Raw genomic sequence first — 17,254 nt, 5'->3', positions numbered from 1 at the left:
ACCTATTGGCCCATACTAGGCAGGTCCTTCAAAATCCATCCCACTAACAAAATATTTGCCAAACCCAGTTTTCAGTGCTACCCAAGAAATAAGCATTCCAGGGAATACAGATCAAGGGACTTCAACCAGTGGGTTTAAATTGAAAAAAAAAATACATTTAGAAAAGATATAAGAAAGCACTGGTTTGATAATAAAGTTGTTGACACTGATCCTCATCCTCGGGAATATCAGCAGAAATCTAAAAATTCTCCAAAAAATGCTGAAGGCTATGTCTATAAAATTCCTTGTAAAAAATGTGCTAAAGTTTATTATGATCAAACTGGGAAATGTCTTGAACTAAGACTACAACAACATAAATATAGAATTAGAATTGAACAAGAGTCTGTTTATTCATTTGACAGATTTTAACCATGCAATTGATTTTCAAAAGGCTGAGAGAAATAAAATAGAATCAAGCTTCCTAAAAAACAGTTTTGAAACTAATATGAATATTGGTTTAGGATTATACAAATTAGACTCATTTATAATTAATAAAATTTGGGAAGAATTTAAGATACTGTATATTCAACAAGTTAAAACCTTAAAGCTTGGGTAGAATACAGTGGTACCTCGAGTTACGAACATAATTCATTCAAGAAGGCTGTTTGAGTGCCGATACCAAACGAATTTGTTCCCATAAGGAATAATGTAAATTAGATTAGTCCATTTCAGACCCCCAAAAATACACTTACATAATTGTTCGAGTTGGGAGCTGTTCGAAACTCGAGGTACCATTGCATAAGCTATGTCTGGCAGGTCCTTGACCACCTCACCCACATCATCATTAAAGGTTCAGGAGTTGTATGTTGACCATGAAGTGTAATCTCGCCCTTATATGCCTTCTGTTAATCTTTTTATATATATTTATTTTTATTATCACACCGGCCGATTCCCACCAAGGCAGGGTGGCCCGAAAAAGAAAAACTTTCACCATCATTCACTCCATCACTGTCTTGCCAGAAGGGTGCTTTACACTACAGTTTTTAAACTGCAACATTAACACCCCTCCTTCAGAGTGCAGGCACTGTACTTCCCATCTCCAGGACTCAAGTCCGGCCTGCCGGTTTCCCTGAATCCCTTCATAAATGTTACTTTGCTCACACTCCAACAGCACGTCAAGTATTAAAAACCATTTGTCTCCATTCACTCCTATCAAACACGCTCACGCATGCCTGCTGGAAGTCCAAGCCCCTCGCACACAAAACCTCCTTTACCCCCTCCCTCCAACCCTTCCTAGGCCGACCCCTACCCCGCCTTCCTTCCACTACAGACTGATACACTCTTGAAGTCATTCTGTTTCGCTCCATTCTCTCTACATGTCCGAACCACCTCAACAACCCTTCCTCAGCCCTCTGGACAACAGTTTTGGTAATCCCGCACCTCCTCCTAACTTCCAAACTACGAATTCTCTGCATTATATTCACACCACACATTGCCCTCAGACATGACATCTCCACTGCCTCCAGCCTTCTCCTCGCTGCAACATTCATCACCCACGCTTCACACCCATATAAGAGCGTTGGTAAAACTATACTCTCATACATTCCCCTCTTTGCCTCCAAGGACAAAGTTCTTTGTCTCCACAGACTCCTAAGTGCACCACTCACTCTTTTTCCCTCATCAATTCTATGATTCACCTCATCTTTCATAGACCCATCCGCTGACACGTCCACTCCCAAATATCTGAATACGTTCACCTCCTCCATACTCTCTCCCTCCAATCTGATATTCAATCTTTCATCACCTAATCTTTTTGTTATCCTCATAACCTTACTCTTTCCTGTATTCACCTTTAATTTTCTTCTTTTGCACACCCTACCAAATTCATCCACCAATCTCTGCAACTTCTCTTCAGAATCTCCCAAGAGCACAGTGTCATCAGCAAAGAGCAGCTGTGACAACTCCCACTTTGTGTGTGATTCTTTATCTTTTAACTCCACGCCTCTTGCCAAGACCCTCGCATTTACTTCTCTTACAACCCCATCTATAAATATATTAAACAACCACGGTGACATCACACATCCTTGTCTAAGGCCTACTTTTACTGGGAAAAAATTTCCCTCTTTCCTACATACTCTAACTTGAGCCTCACTATCCTCATAAAAACTCTTCACTGCTTTCAGTAACCTACCTCCTACACCATACACTTGCAACATCTGCCACATTGCCCCCCTATCCACCCTGTCATACGCCTTTTCCAAATCCATAAATGCCACAAAGACCTCTTTAGCCTTATCTAAATACTGTTCACTTATATGTTTCACTGTAAACACCTGGTCCACATACCCCCTACCTTTCCTAAAGCCTCCTTGTTCATCTGCTATCCTATTCTCCGTCTTACTCTTAATTCTTTCAATTATAACTCTACCATACACTTTACCAGGTACACTCAACAGACTTATCCCCCTATAATTTTTGCACTCTCTTTTATCCCCTTTGCCTTTATACAAAGGAACTATGCATGCTCTCTGCCAATCCCTAGGTACCTTACCCTCTTCCATACATTTATTAAATAATTGCACCAACCACTCCAAAACTATATCCCCACCTGCTTTTAACATTTCTATCTTTATCCCATCAATCCCGGCTGCCTTACCCCCTTTCATTTTACCTACTGCCTCACGAACTTCCCCCACACTCACAACTGGCTCTTCCTCACTCCTACAAGATGTTATTCCTCCTTGCCCTATACACGAAATCACAGCTTCCCTATCTTCATCAACATTTAACAATTCCTCAAAATATTCCTTCCATCTTCCCAATACCTCTAACTCTCCATTTAATAACTCTCCTCTCCTATTTTTAACTGACAAATCCATTTGTTCTCTAGGCTTTCTTAACTTGTTAATCTCACTCCAAAACTTTTTCTTATTTTCAACAAAATTTGTTGATAACATCTCACCCACTCTCTCATTTGCTCTCTTTTTACATTGCTTCACCACTCTCTTAACTTCTCTCTTTTTCTCCATATACTCTTCCCTCCTTGCATCACTTCTACTTTGTAAAAACTTCTCATATGCTAACTTTTTCTCCCTTACTACTCTCTTTACATCATCATTCCACCAATCGCTCCTCTTCCCTCCTGCACCCACTTTCCTGTAACCACAAACTTCTGCTGAACACTCTAACACTACATTTTTAAACCTACCCCATACCTCTTCGACCCCATTGCCTATGCTCTCATTAGCCCATCTATCCTCCAATAGCTGTTTATATCTTACCCTAACTGCCTCCTCTTTTAGTTTATAAACCTTCACCTCTCTCTTCCCTGATGCTTCTATTCTCCTTGTATCCCATCTACCTTTTATATATATATATATATATATATAAATAAAGGTTGGATGTGAAAAGTGGGTTATAGTAAGTGTATATGCACCTAGAGAAGAGAGAAGTGTAGGGGAGAGAGAGAGATTTTGGGAAATGTTGAGTGAATGCATGGGGAGTTTTGAACCAAGTGTGAGAGTACTTGTGGTTGAGGATTTCAATGCTAAAGTGGGTAAAAATGTTGTGGAGGGAGTAGTAGGTAAATCTGGGGTGCCAGGGGTAAGTGAAAATGGGGAGCCTTTAATTGAGCTATGTGTAGAAAGAGGTTTGGTAATAAGTAATACATATTTTATGAAAAAGAGGATAAATAAATATACAAGGTATGATATAGCATGTAATGAAAGTAGTTTGTTAGATTATGTATTGGTGGATAAAAGGTTGATGGGTAGGCTCCAGGATGTACACATTTAAAGAGGGGCAACTGATATATCGGATCACTATTTAGTTGTAGCTACAGTTAGAGTAAGAGGTAGATTGGACAAGAGGAAAATGGCAACAGCAAGTAAGAAGGAGGTGAAAGTGTATAAACTAAGGGAGGAGGAAGTTCGGGTGAGATTTAAGCAACTATTGGCAGAAAGGTGGGCTGGTGCAAGTGTGAGTTGGAATAGTTTTAAAAATGCAGTATTAGAATGTGGGACAGAAGTTTGTGGTTATTGGAGGGTGGGTGCAGGAGGAAAGAGGAGTGATTGGTGGAATGGTGAAGTAAAGGGTGTGATAAAAGAAAAAACTGTAGCATATGAGAGGTTTTTACAAAGCAGAAGTGTTATAAGAAGAGTAGAGCATATGGAGAGTAAGAGAAAGGTGAAGAGAGTGGTGAGAGAGTAAAAGGAGAGCAGATGATAGAGTGGGAGAGGCACTATCAAGAAATTTTAATGAAAATAAGAAAAAAATTTAGAGTGAGTTAAACAAGTTAAGAAAGCCTAGGGAATGAATGGATTTGTCAGTTAAAAACAGAGTAGGGGAGTTAGTAGATGGGTAGATGGCAAGAATATTTTGAAGAACTTTTAAATGTCGACGATGAAAGGGAGGCGGTAATTTCATGCACTGGCCAGGGAGATATACCATCTTTTAGGAGTGAAGTAGAGCAGAATGTGAGTATGGGGGAGGTGCGTGAGGCATTACGTAGAATGAAAGGGGATAAAGCAGCTGGAACTGACGGGATCATGACAGAAATGTTAAAAGCAGGGGGATATATAGTGTTGGAGTGGTTGGTATTTTTGTTTAATAAATGTATGAAAGAGGGGAAGGTACCTAGGGATTCTCAGACAGCATGTATAGTCCCTTTATATAAAGGGAAGGGGGACAAAAGAGATTGTAAAAATTATAGAGGAATAAGTTTACTGAGTATACCAGGAAAAGTGTATGGTAGGGTTATTATTGAAAGAATTAGAGGTAAGACAGAATGTAGGATTGCGGATGAGCAAGGAGGCTTTAGAGTGGGTAGGGGATGTGTAGATCAAGTGTTTACATTGAAGCATATATGTGAACAGTATTTAGATTTATGGATTTAGAAAAGGCATATGATAGAGTGGATAGGGGAGCAATGTGGCAGATGTTGCAAGTATATGGAATAGGTGGTAAGTTACTAAATGCTGTAAAGAGTTTTTATGAGGATAGTGAGGCTCAGGTTAGGGTGTGTAGAAGAGAGGGAGACTACTTCCCGGTAAAAGTAGGTCTTAGACGGGGATGTGTAATGTCACCATGGATGTTTAATATACAGTGGACCCCCGCATAACGATCACCTCCGAATGCGACCAATTATGTAAGTGTATTTATGTAAGTGCGTTTGTACGTGTATGTTTGGGGGTCTGAAATGGACTAATCTACTTCACAATATTCCTTATGGGAACAAATTCGGTCAGTACTGGCACCTGAACATACTTCTGGAGTGAAAAAATATCGTTAACCGGGGGTCCACTGTATTTATAGATGGGGTTGCAAAAGAAGTAAATGCTAGGGTGTGGGGGAGAGGGGTGGGATTAAATTATGGGGAATCAAATACAAAATGGGAATTGACACAGTTACTTTTTGCTGATGATAATGTACTTATGGGAGATTCTAAAGAAAAATTGCAAAGGTTAGTGGACAAGTTTGGGAGTGTGTAAAGGTAGAAAGTTGAAAGTGAACATAGAAAAGAGTAAGGTGATGAGGGTATCAAATGATTTAGATAAAGAAAAATTGGATATCAAATTGGGGAGGAGGAGTATGGAAGAAGTGAATGTTTTCAGATACTGTATTTGGGAGTTGAAGTGTCAGTGGATGGATTTATGAAGGATGAGGTTAATCATAGAATTGATGAAGGAAAAAAGGCGAGTAGTGTGTGGAGGTACGTATATGTGGAAACAAAAAACGTTATCTTTGGAGGCAAAGAAGGGAATGTATGAAAGTATAGTAGTGCTAACACTCTTATATGGATGTGAACTTGGGTTGTAAATGTTGCAGCGAGGAGGCGGTTGGAGGCAGTGGAGATGTTCTGTCTAAGGGCAATGTGTGGTGTAAATATTATGCAGAAAATTCAGAGTGCGGAAATTAGGAGAAGGTGTGGAGTTAATAAAAGTATTAGTCAGAGGGCTGAAGAGGGGTTGTTGAGGTGGTTTGGTCATTTAGAAAGAATGGATCAAAGTTGAATGACATGGAGAGCGTATAAATCTGTAGGGGAAGGAAGGCGGGGTAGGGGTCGTCCTCGAAAAGGTTGGAGGGAAGAGGTAAAGGAGGTTTTGTGGGCGAGGGGCTTGGACTTCCAGCAAGCGTGTGTGAGCGTGTTAGATAGGAGTGAATGGAGACGAATGGTATTTGGGACCTGATGAGCTGTTGGAGTGTGAAGGGATTCAGGGAAACCAGTTATTTTTATATAGCCGGACTTGAGTCCTGGAAATGGGAAGTACAATGCCTGCACTTTAAAGGAGGGGTTTGGGATATTGGCGGTTTGGAGGGATATGTTGTGTATCTTTATACGTATATGCTTCTAAACTGTTGTATTCTGAGCACCTCTGCAAAAACAATGATTATGTGTGAGTGAGGTGAAAGTGTTGAATGATGAAAGTATTTTCTTTTTGAGGATTTTCTTTCTTTTTGGGTCACCCTGCCTCGGTGGGAGACAGCCGACTTGAAAGTATGTAAAAAATGTAGATCTTCTTTTCTTTTTTTACATTTGAAATCGTGTAAAAAAAACTTTGATCAACTTTTTTTGTTATACAGTGGACCCCCGCATACCAATTTTAATCCGTGCAAGAGGGCTCATTGGTATGCGAAATAATCGGTATGCGAATGAATTTTCCCCATAAGAAATAATGGAAATCAAATTAATCCGTGCAAGACACCCAAAAGTATGAAAAAAAAAATTTTACCACATGAAATATACATTTTCCTACACACAAAGAGAAGGATACATGTACAATAGTAGAGTAGTACATGCACAGTATATATTGTGCATGTACTACTCTACTAAATGAAGAATAAATGACACTTACCTTTATTGAAGATGCAGCAATAACTGATGAGACACTGTGTCCTGGGAGTGCCTTTTCCTCCTGAGTACTGTAGGTCCTGTTTGGCATTTTCTTCCAGAACAGGCCTTATCACACTGTGTATGTCACTACGATTCTTAAATCTCTCAAACCAACCTTTGCTGGCTTTAAATTCACCAATATGAGCACTAGTTCCAGGCATTTTTCCCTGTTCACCTGGGTGTTAGTCGACTGGTGTGGGTTGCATCCTGGGAGACAAGATTAAGGACCCCAATGGAAATAAGTTAGACAGTCTTCGATGACACTGACTTTTTTAGGTTATCCTGGGTGGCAAATCCTCTGGGGTTAATTGTTTCTTGGTATATTCTCAATAAGCCACACCAACAACAGTGCTACAGCAGCAGCAGACGATGCTACAGCAGCAGCAGACGATGCTACAGCAGCAGCAGACGATGCTACAGCAGCAGCAGACGATGCTACAGCAGCAGCAGCTGACAGTGCTACAGCAGCAGCAGACGATGCTACAGCAGCAGCAGACGATGCTACAGCAGCAGCAGCAGCTGACAGTGCTACAGCAGCAGCAGACGATGCTACAGCAGCAGCAGACGATGCTACAGCAGCAGCAGACGATGCTACAGCAGCAGCAGACGATGCTACAGCAGCAGCAGACGATGCTACAGCAGCAGCAGCAGCTGACAGTGCTACAGCAGCAGCAGACGATGCTACAGCAGCAGCAGACGATGCTACAGCAGCAGCAGCAGCTGACAGTGCTACAGCAGCAGCAGACAATGCTACAGCAGCAGCAGACGATGCTACAGCAGCAGCAGACGATGCTACAGCAGCAGCAGCAGCTGACAGTGCAGCAGCAGCAGCTGTACCACCAATAGTAGCGATGGTTGATTGGGGTTTATTATACAACCTGGCCAGCTCGGAGACACGCACTCCACTTTCATACTTATCAATGATCTTTTTCTTCATCTCTATAGTAATTCTCACCCTTATTGCTGTAGGGTTGGCACTAGAAGCTTTCTTGGGGCCCATGGTCACTTATTTTCCAGATAAAATCACCAAAAACACTGTAATAATATGAAATGTTACGATTGTATGCTTGGATGCTACCACGGAGGCTGGCTGGTAAATAATGCCACCGGCGGAACATGTGAGGCTGGCTAAGGCGCACATTGGACGCGTCTCGGATGAACAGCGGTGAGCGGGTTTTTAAGCGGTATGCGAGGCAAAATTTTTGCGATTAAAGCAAGCGGTATGCGGATTAATCGTTATGTGATGCCAACGGTATGCGGGGGTCCACTGTACTTGAAAATATGTAAAAAAAGTAGATCTACTTTTGGAGCACTACACATGTGAACATAAATTTGTTTGGACAGCTTAAGGGTTAAAAAAAGGAAAAACATACAGACATACACTCACACAGTGGTACCTCGGGATACAACCTTATTTCATTCCAGAAGGCTGCTCGAATACCGATACTGAACAAATTTGTTCCCATAAGGAATAATGTAAATTAGATTAATCCATTTCAGACCCCCAAAAATACACTTACAAAAGCACTTACATAAATACACTTACATAATTGTTCAAGTTTTGAACTGTTCGTATCCTGAGGTACCACTGTATACATATACGTACAGTAGTACCTCGGGTTATGAACTTAATTCGTTCCAGAAGGCTATGTGAGTGCCGATACCGAATGAATTTGTTCCCATAAAGAATAATGTAAATTAGATTAATCCGTTTCAGACCCCCCAAAAATACACTTACAAAAGCATTTACAAAAATACATTTACATAATTGTTCGAGTTGGAAGCTGTTCGTGTGCCGAGGTACCACTGTATACAGTATACACACACACATGCACGCATGCACGCACGCATGCACGCACACACACACACACACACACACACACACACACACACACACACACACACACACACACACACACACACACACACACACACACACACACACACACATACACACACACACGTACATACGTACGTGATTCTAAGCTTCGAATACTTAGTAGAGTTACAAGTGGAGAGGGAAACAAGAAGGACAGGATGAATGAAGCCAAACTACAAGAGAAGAGACTACATAGGCTTGAGGAATTTCCTGCACAAGGTTCAGTGGGAGAGAGAACTGGCAGGGAAATCAGTAAATGAGATGATGGAATATGTGACAATAATATGCAAGGAAGCAGAGGAGAGGTTTGTACCCAAGGGGAACAGAAATAATGAAAATGCCAGGACAAACCCAAAGGTGTAGAGAGGCTATAACCAAGTGTGCTAGAGAATGGAAGAACTATAGAAGGCAAAGGACCCAGAAGAATAAGGAGAGTAGCCGAAGAGCAAAAAATAAATATGCACAGGTAAGGAGGGAGGCTCACCGACAATACTAGAATGAGATAACAGTGAAAGTCAGGTCTGACCTGAAGATGTTGTACAGTCACATCCAGAAGAAAACAATAGTCAAAGACCAGGTAATCAGGCTAAGGAAGGAAGGAAGGAGAGGAGTTTACAAGAAACGGCCTTGAAGTATGTGAGGAGCTCAACATGAGATGCAAGGAAGTATTCACAGTGGAGAGAGAAAAGACCCCAGAAAGACGGAGAGGTAGGGTACACCAGTAAGTACTGGACACAATACATACAATGGAGGAGGAGGTGAAGAGACTGCTAAGTGAACTAGATATCTCAAAGGTGATGGGGCTGGATAACATCTCTTCATTGGTCCTGAGAGAGGAAGCAGAGGTGCTCTGTGTACCACTAACAACAATCTTCAACACGTCTATCAAAACAAGGTGACTACCTGAGGTATGAAAGAGAGCAAATGTAGTCAAAATTTTTAAAAAAGGAGACAGACACACAGGATTAAACTAGGTGGACCACCTAGAAAGGAAAGAGCTTATAAACAATAACCAGCCTGGATTCAGAGATGGGGAAATCCTGTGTCACAGACCTATTGGAGTTTTATGACAAGGTGACAGCAGTAAGACAAGAGAGAGAGAGGGGATGTGGGTAGATTGCATTTTCTTGGACGGTAAGAAGGTTTTTGACACAGTTCCACACAAGAGATCAGTGCAAAAGCTGGAGGGCCAGGCAAGTTTAACAGGAAGGGCATTGCAATGGATCAGAGAATACTTGACAGGGAGGCAACAGTGAGTCATGGTACATGACAAGGTATCAGAGTGGGCGCCTGTGACGAGCGGGGTTCCATAGGGGTCAGTCCTAGGACCTGTGCTGTTTTTGGTATATGTGAATGACATGACGGAAATTATAGACTCAGAAGTGTCCCTGTTTGCAGATGATGTGAAGTTAATGAGGAGAATTAAATCGGATGAGGATCAGGCAGGACTACAAAGAGACCTGGACGGCAACTGGCTCCTTGAATTTAACCTCACCAAATGCAAAGTCATGAAGATCGGGGAAGGACAGTGAAGACTACAGACAGGTTATAGACTAGGTGGCCAAAGACTGCAAACCTCACTCAAGGAAAAGGATCTTGGGGCGAGTATAATACCGAGCACACCTCCTGAGGCTCACATCAACCAGATAACTGCTGCAGCATATAGGCGCCTGGAAAACCTGAGAATAGAGTTCCGATACTTGAGTAAGGAATCGTTCAAGACTGTACACCATGTATGTCAGGCCCATACTGGAGTATGCAGCACCAGTTTGGAACCCACACCTGGTCAAGCATGTCAAGAAATTAGAGAAAGTGCAAAGGTTTGCAACAAGGCTAGTTCCAGAACTAAGGGGAATGTCCTACAAAGAAAAGTTAAGGGAAATCAGCCTGAAGACACTGGAGGACAGGAGGGTTAGGGAAGACATGATAACGACATACAAAATACTGCGAGGAATTGACAGTGTGGACAGAGACATTATGTTTCAGAGATGGGACACAGAAACAAGGGGTCACAATTGGAAGTTGAAGCCTCAGATGAGTCAGAGAGATGGTAGGAAGTATTTCTTTAGTCATAAAGTTGTCAGGAAGTGGAATAGTCTGGCAAGTGACGTAGTGGAGGCAGGAACCATACATAGTTTTAAGACAAGGTTTGGTAAAGTTCATGGAGCAGGGAGAGAGAGGATCTAGTAGCATTCAGTGCAGAAGCAGGGCCAGGAGTTATGTCTCAACCCCTGCAACCACAAATTGATGAGTACACAATTGTGCAACATTTGGAAATTTTATTGTGAATTTGTGTCTTGACCCCCCTGCAACCATATGCAGGTGAGTGTATGTGTGCACATACACACTCACACAAAAGAAGATGGTTAACATCTTAATAGAAGCAGCCAGGAGTTCACTTAGGGCTGAAGTGAAGTTTTACAATGGGAGATTTCGGCCGTAGAGAAATAGACTGGGAGAACCGGGACTCACATTGGGGACCGGAAACATGAAGGGCTAAATTGATGGAGATGATTAGAGAAAATTAAGGATATGACAAGGCACAGAGTAGATGATGAGCAAGTGAGACTGGGCCTAGTGTTTACCATAGGTACATCTGACGTAGGTGCAATAGAATATGAAAGCTCTCTTTGTACTATTGATCATGTGATTCTGAACTTTGAGTACCCTATGGAACTAAAGATAGAGGAAAATACAGTAGGGGTAGAGTGTGAAAAGCTGGATTTTAGAAGGGAAAGTTGTGAAGGACTGAGAACCTTATTGAATGTAGTGGCTTGAGACTGAATTGGAAGGCAGGCTAGTGGATGAGATAATGGAGTACCCAGCTCCATCTTACATACTGAATGTCCATGGTTATCATGGGTAGAAATATTGGGTATGTTTCCTAACACCTGCTGTCTCTCTTCACTTAGCAGTAAATAGGTACCTGGGTGTTAGTCGACTGGTGTGGGTCACGTCTTGGGGACAAGAGCGAAGAACCCACTGGAAATAAGACAGACAGTCCTCGGTGATGCAACTGCCTTTATTGAATTATTCTGGGTAGTTAACTTTCTAGTTAAAATTCTGAGCAAATCTTGACTTATGCTAGGAAATTGAGGAAACCTTCATACCGAGAAGATGCAGAAGCAACAAAAAGAGCCCTTGTTCAACCAGAGATACAGGGAGACAAAAAAAAAAATGTAAGAGAGAGTAAAAAATACACAAAGATAAGGACAAATGAGAACAGAGAAGGGAGCAGATAGGCTAGAAGCGAATATGCTAGGGTGAGAAGAAAGGCTGAGAGAGAATTTGAGAATAAAATATCAGCAAAAGTCAAGTCTGACCACCTAGATAACTTAGAATTGCTGAATGAGCCAAAGATATTGGTATCATGCATGTGTCCAGGTTCTCTGTAACAAAACAAGGTGACATGCAGGAGAGTATCTTGGGGTCAAGGACCACTACAGGGTGTCCATGTGTATTAATTGACACACTGACAGTCACCTAATGAAAGGAACAGATACACAAATAACCCACACTGTAGGCCAGATCAACAACGGGGTGGCACAGCTGTATACTACTCAGACCAACTAGAATGTATCACTAATACTTGCACAAGGGATGAACATGGGGAATATATAATAGCTAAATTCAAATCCAAATACCTATAAAAACCTCTCACAGTGATAAACATCTACAGAGTACCACAGTCAAACATTAGCCGTTTTAGTGAAAACCTAGGAAGTATGATAACTGATGCACACATGAATAAAAATCACTTACTACTCTCAGGTGACTTCAATATAAATCTCCTGCAAGACCAGGACCCACACGTTACTGAATTCACAAACACTATGAGTAACTGCTTGTTTCTACCAACAGTAACAAAACCTACAAGAATTACAGAGACTAGTGTTTCCCTACTAGACCACATCTGGACCAACACCATATTCCCTTTAAAATCAGGCATAATCACAGATAACACCACAGACCACTATCCTACCTTCCTCATAACTAATCTAGGCAAATTACCCCAAGACACTACTAAAGTCATTTTCAGACTTCACAGTGAGGCAGCCATTAATAACTTCACAACAGCAGTGACAAACATTGATTGACACACTGAGCTAGAAATTATACAGATATTGACGAATGTATTAATAATTTTCTAAAAAAGACCCAATACCTCTATAACAAGCACTGCCCTAAAAAAACTAAACAGATGGCAGCTAAGAGACTGAACAGTCCCTGGCTAACACCCAGCATCCTCAAATCCATAAATATAAAGCACCTGTATGAAAAACAGTACAGAATGGGTCACATAACCAGAGACCAAACAAAATGTTACTCATCAATCCTAACCAGCCTGATAAGAAGGGCTAAAAAATTGTATTATGAGAACAGATTATTCAACTTAAAAGGTGATATAAAAAAGACCTGGAAAACCCTATCAGAAATTCTAGGAACAAAAAAGATACCACGAAATAGTGCAATTGAACTAACAAAACGAGATGAACCCCAATTCCCACCTACTGAAACAGCAAACAGACTCAATGATTTCTTCTCCACCATAGGAAAAAACCTTGTCAATAAAATCCCAAGCTCAAATACCCCACTCAATGCCTACCTCACTGGCAACTACCCGAACACACTGTTCCTAGCTCCGACTAACCCAACAGAAGTCTCCCTTATTATCAACACACTAAAAAACAAGACAGGAGATTTAAATACCTTACCACCCTTTATATACAAAAAAGCATCGCAAGTGCTGTCACCAATCATTGGAACACTCTTTAACAAATCCATCGAATCCTCTACCTTCCCTACAGTTCTCAAAATAGCGAGGGTCACCCCGATCCATAAAGGAGAAGACCAAACAGACTTGAACACCTATAGGCCAATATCCAACTTACACCCTCTCTCTAAAATCTTCGAAAAATTAATTCATAAGCGAATCTATTCCTACCTTATCTCCTACAACATACTCAACCCCTGTCAGTTTGGGTTCAGGCCTAATAAAAATATGAATGATGCTATTATACACATGCTAGAACAAATATACACTGCACTAGAGAAAAAAGAAGTCCCACTGGGGATCTTCATTGATTTACGTAAAGGTTTTGATGCAGTTGGCCATGATTTGCTCCACGTAAAATTGTCGCACTATGGTATAAGAGGGCACTCCCTCAACTACCTAAAGTCATACCTCAGCAACAGAAGCCAATATGTGTACACAAATGGAGCAAACTCTTCCGCTCAGCCAATTGCAGTTGGTGTACCACAAGGAAGTGTCCTTGGCCCTCTTCTCTTTCTCGTTTACATAAATGACCTACCAAATGCATCGCAACTGCTCAAACCCACACTATTTGCAGATAACACTACATACGTCTTCTCTCACCCGAGCCCAGTCATGCTAGCCAATACAGTGGACCCCCGCATAACGATCACCTCCGAATGCGACCAATTATGTAAGTGTATTTATGTAAGCGCGTTTGTACGTGTATGTTTGGGGGTCTGAAATGGACTAATCTACTTCACAATATTCCTTATGGGGACAAATTCGGTCAGTACTGGCACCTGAACATACTTCTGGAGTGAAATAATATCGTTAACCGGGGGTCCACTGTACTGTGAATACCGAATTACAGAAAATATCTGGATGATGACTAACAAACTTACTCTCAACATTGACAAAACCTACTTCATTCAGTTTGGTAACAGAGCTACAGATGTCCCTCTTAACATAATGATAAATGGATCACCTATCACAAAGCTCACAGAGGGAAAATTCTTTGGAATCCACCTTGATAATAGACTCAAATTTCAAACACACGTACAACAAATTTCCAAGACTGTAGGCATATTATCGAAGATATGGTACTATGTTCCACAGTCAGCCCTCCTGGTCCTATATCACTCACTTATTTACCCCTATCTCACCTATGGAATTTGTGCATGGGGCTCAACAACAATAAACCATCTCAGACCATTAATTACCCAACAAAAGGCTGCAGTCAGAATGATAACAAATTCCCACTACAGGCAGCACACACCACCAATATTCAGAACTCTAAACCTACTCACCTGCTGTATAGTCCTTGTGGCTTAGTGCTTCTTTTTTATTATAATAATAATAATAAACCTACTCACCATACAAAACATCCATACTTATTATTGTACCTACTACATACATAGAACACTTAACTCAGATATAAACCCTCCCTTCAAACGTCTCCTTACCAACTTCAACAGAACACACGACCATAACACAAGGCACAGATCACTCTTTGATGTTCCTCATGTCCATCTTACACTATGCAAAAACTCAATGCACATAAAAGGCTCAAAAATCTGAAATTCATTACCTGTGAATATAAAAAAAAAAATTTTTTTATAAATTCAAGTCTCTTCTTAAAAATCACTGACTCACCCTCAACTAAATAAATACAGAATAATTGTATCTCATAAATGCTTAACCTGTGACCCAATAAAACTTTCTTATTTTTAATTACATTACCTAACAGAATACGTACTCCATTCTACTGAATGCACAGCAACATAGTGAATGACAATATGACCTGTCTTTGAAATATTCATTTGTGCTAAATTGTTATTTGTTTACAATAATGTTTACTACTGAATATATCATTGCTTAGTTAATCTTAAGTTAATTTTAAGTCTGCCCATAATGCTCTGCAAACAAGGGGCTTTGACATGTTACACTTAACCACTGTACAGTGGACCCCCACCTTACGATATTAATCCGTTCCTGAGAGCTCATCGTATGCCGAAATTATTGTAAGGTGAATTAATTTTCCCCATAAGAAATAATGGAAATCAAATTAATCCGTGCAAGACACCACAAAGTATGAAAAAAAAAAAATTTACCACATGAAATATTAATTTTAATGCACACACACTGACACTTACCTTTATTGAAGATCTGGTGGTGATTGATGGGATGGGAGGAGGGGAGAGTGTGGAAGTTGTTAATGTTTAGAAGGGGAATCCCCTTCCATTAGGACTTTAGGTAGCGTGTCCTTTTCCGGGGTTACTTCCCTTCTTCTTTTAATGCCACTAGGACCAGCTGATAGTGGTGCAGCAACAGCTGACTTTGGTGCAGCAGCAGCTGACCATGGTGCAGCAACAGATGATGGTGGTGTAGCAGCAGCTGACTGTGGTGCAGCAGCAGCTGACCGTGGTGCAACAGCAGCTCACCATGGTTCAGCAACAGCTGACTGGTGCAGCAACAGCTGACCGTGGTGCAGCAACAGCTGACTGTGGTGCAGCAACAGCTGACCGTGGTGCAGCAACAGCTGACCATGGTGCAGCAGCAGCAGCTGACTGTGGTGCAGCAGGAGCTGACCGTGGTGCAGCAGCAGCTGACCGTGGTGCAACAGCAGCTGACCGTGGTTCAGCAACAGTTGATTGGTGCAGCAACAGCTGACCGTGGTGCAGCAACAGCCGACTGTGGTGCAGCAGCAGCTGACCGTGGTACGATAGTACATATTTCTCACCCCTTTTACAACAGGGTTGGCACTAGAAGCTTTCTTTGGGCCCATGGTGGCTTCTTTAGCAGTTACAAGCACTATAAACAATGGAATAATACAAAATGTATCGAATGTATGCATGCAACCGGCCACCCTGGCTTGTAAACAATGATGGCAGGGAAGCTGAGGTGCTCAGGCTGGACGGACAGGTTCGGGACGAGTCATGTTGGTCACAAACAGCTGATGGTGGTGCAGCAGCAGCTGACCGTGATGCAGCAGCAGCTGACCGTGGTGCAGCAGCAGCTGACCGTGGTTCAGCAACAGCTGACTGTGGTGCAGCAGCAGCTGACCGTGGTGCAGCAACAGCTGATGGTGGTGCAGCAGCAGCTGACAGTGGTGCAGCAGCAGCTGATGGTGGTGCAGCAGCAGCTGACTGTGGTGCAGCAGCAGCTGACCATGGTGCAGCAGCAGCCAACCATGGTACAGCAGCAGCAGCTGACCGTGGTGCAGCAGCAGCGGCTGACTGTGGTTCAGAAACAGCTGACTGTGTTGTAGTAGCAGCTGACCGTGGTGCAGCAACAGCTGATGGTGCAGCATAGTACGTATTTCCCACCCTTTTTACATATGATCGCTTGAGAGATGGTATCTCCTGCTATCTGTTTTTCGCTGATTATCCACAGCAATAACAGTCTCAGCAACAGCTGACTCGTTCTGCAGCAGCAGCTGACCGTGGTTCAGACCAGCTGACTGTGGTGATAGCAGCAGCTGATTACGTGGTGCAGCAACAGTCTGACGGTGGTTCAGCAGCAGCTGACTGTGGTGCAGCAACAGCTGACGGTGTAGCAGCAAAGCTGACCGTTTCGTACAATAGTAGATATTTCCTAACTGTTGCATATGATCGCTTGAGAGATGGTATCTCCTGCTATCTGTTTTTCGTTTATCCACACCAATAACAGTCTCTCAACATCTTCAAGTACTTGCGATCTCTGTTTCAAAAACAAACTTGCACCTTTTGCAAGAATGGCTTCCTTGATT

At 41.9% G+C, this 17,254-nt stretch overlaps 1 protein-coding gene across 4 annotated transcripts in view; it reads left to right on the top strand.

The window, feature by feature from the left end:
- Window positions 1-17,254, top strand: part of LOC128706531 (E3 ubiquitin-protein ligase RNF170) — a 113,010-nt gene that overhangs the window by 22,227 nt on the left and 73,529 nt on the right. The window contains exon 2 of one of the 4 annotated variants that reach the window (XM_053801444.2): window positions 14,102-14,197. The exons of the other annotated variants lie outside the window; for them this stretch is intronic. Coding sequence (XP_053657419.1) covers window positions 14,184-14,197 — 14 coding nt within the window. The 5' untranslated portion in view covers window positions 14,102-14,183. The remainder of the gene's footprint in view (window positions 1-14,101; window positions 14,198-17,254) is intronic. 4 annotated transcript variants of the gene reach the window in all.

Source organism: Cherax quadricarinatus, chromosome 3, assembly GCF_038502225.1.
Source record: "Cherax quadricarinatus isolate ZL_2023a chromosome 3, ASM3850222v1, whole genome shotgun sequence".
Classification (NCBI taxonomy): Eukaryota; Metazoa; Arthropoda; class Malacostraca; order Decapoda; family Parastacidae; genus Cherax; species Cherax quadricarinatus.
The sequence above is the reverse complement of the archived record's forward strand: the minus strand, read 5'-3'. Positions and strand labels throughout refer to the sequence as shown.